General features: G+C 64.4%; 1 protein-coding gene across 1 annotated transcript in view; it reads right to left on the reverse strand.

The window, feature by feature from the left end:
* Positions 1–92: 92 nt before the first annotated feature.
* Positions 93–315, reverse strand: part of COMMD7 (COMM domain containing 7) — a gene marked incomplete at both ends in the record, with an annotated part of 3,192 nt that continues 2,969 nt past the window's right edge. Inside the window, 2 exons of the mRNA XM_010155898.1 lie at positions 93–174; positions 284–311. Coding sequence (XP_010154200.1) covers positions 93–174; positions 284–311 — 110 coding nt within the window. The remainder of the gene's footprint in view (positions 175–283; positions 312–315) is intronic.

Here is a 315-nt window from a genome sequence, read left to right on the forward strand (position 1 = left end):
CCATCGGCTGGCAGCGGCACGCGGACCGCAGGAGGTGCCCGGCTGCAGAGACCCGGCCTCCCCCGGCTCCTCGCACAGCCAGTGCCTCCCACCTGCCCGCCTCAGCCCTCCGACAGACATTCACCTGCAAGAAGATGCTTCCCACCCTCTCCAGTTCACTGCTCCCGGCAGTCACTGCGAGCCAGAAAGAAGAGGGAGAGGTGAGTGTTAGCTACGCGGTGGTTACGGAGCCGGGAGCTGCTGTCGGGCTCCCAACCCGCTCGGTGCGGTTTAGCTCTGTTACCTCCAAACTTCCACTCCATATCTACCAGCTGG

This window comes from Eurypyga helias, unplaced genomic scaffold (assembly GCF_000690775.1).
Source record: "Eurypyga helias isolate BGI_N326 unplaced genomic scaffold, ASM69077v1 scaffold34677, whole genome shotgun sequence".
Classification (NCBI taxonomy): domain Eukaryota; kingdom Metazoa; phylum Chordata; class Aves; order Eurypygiformes; family Eurypygidae; genus Eurypyga; species Eurypyga helias.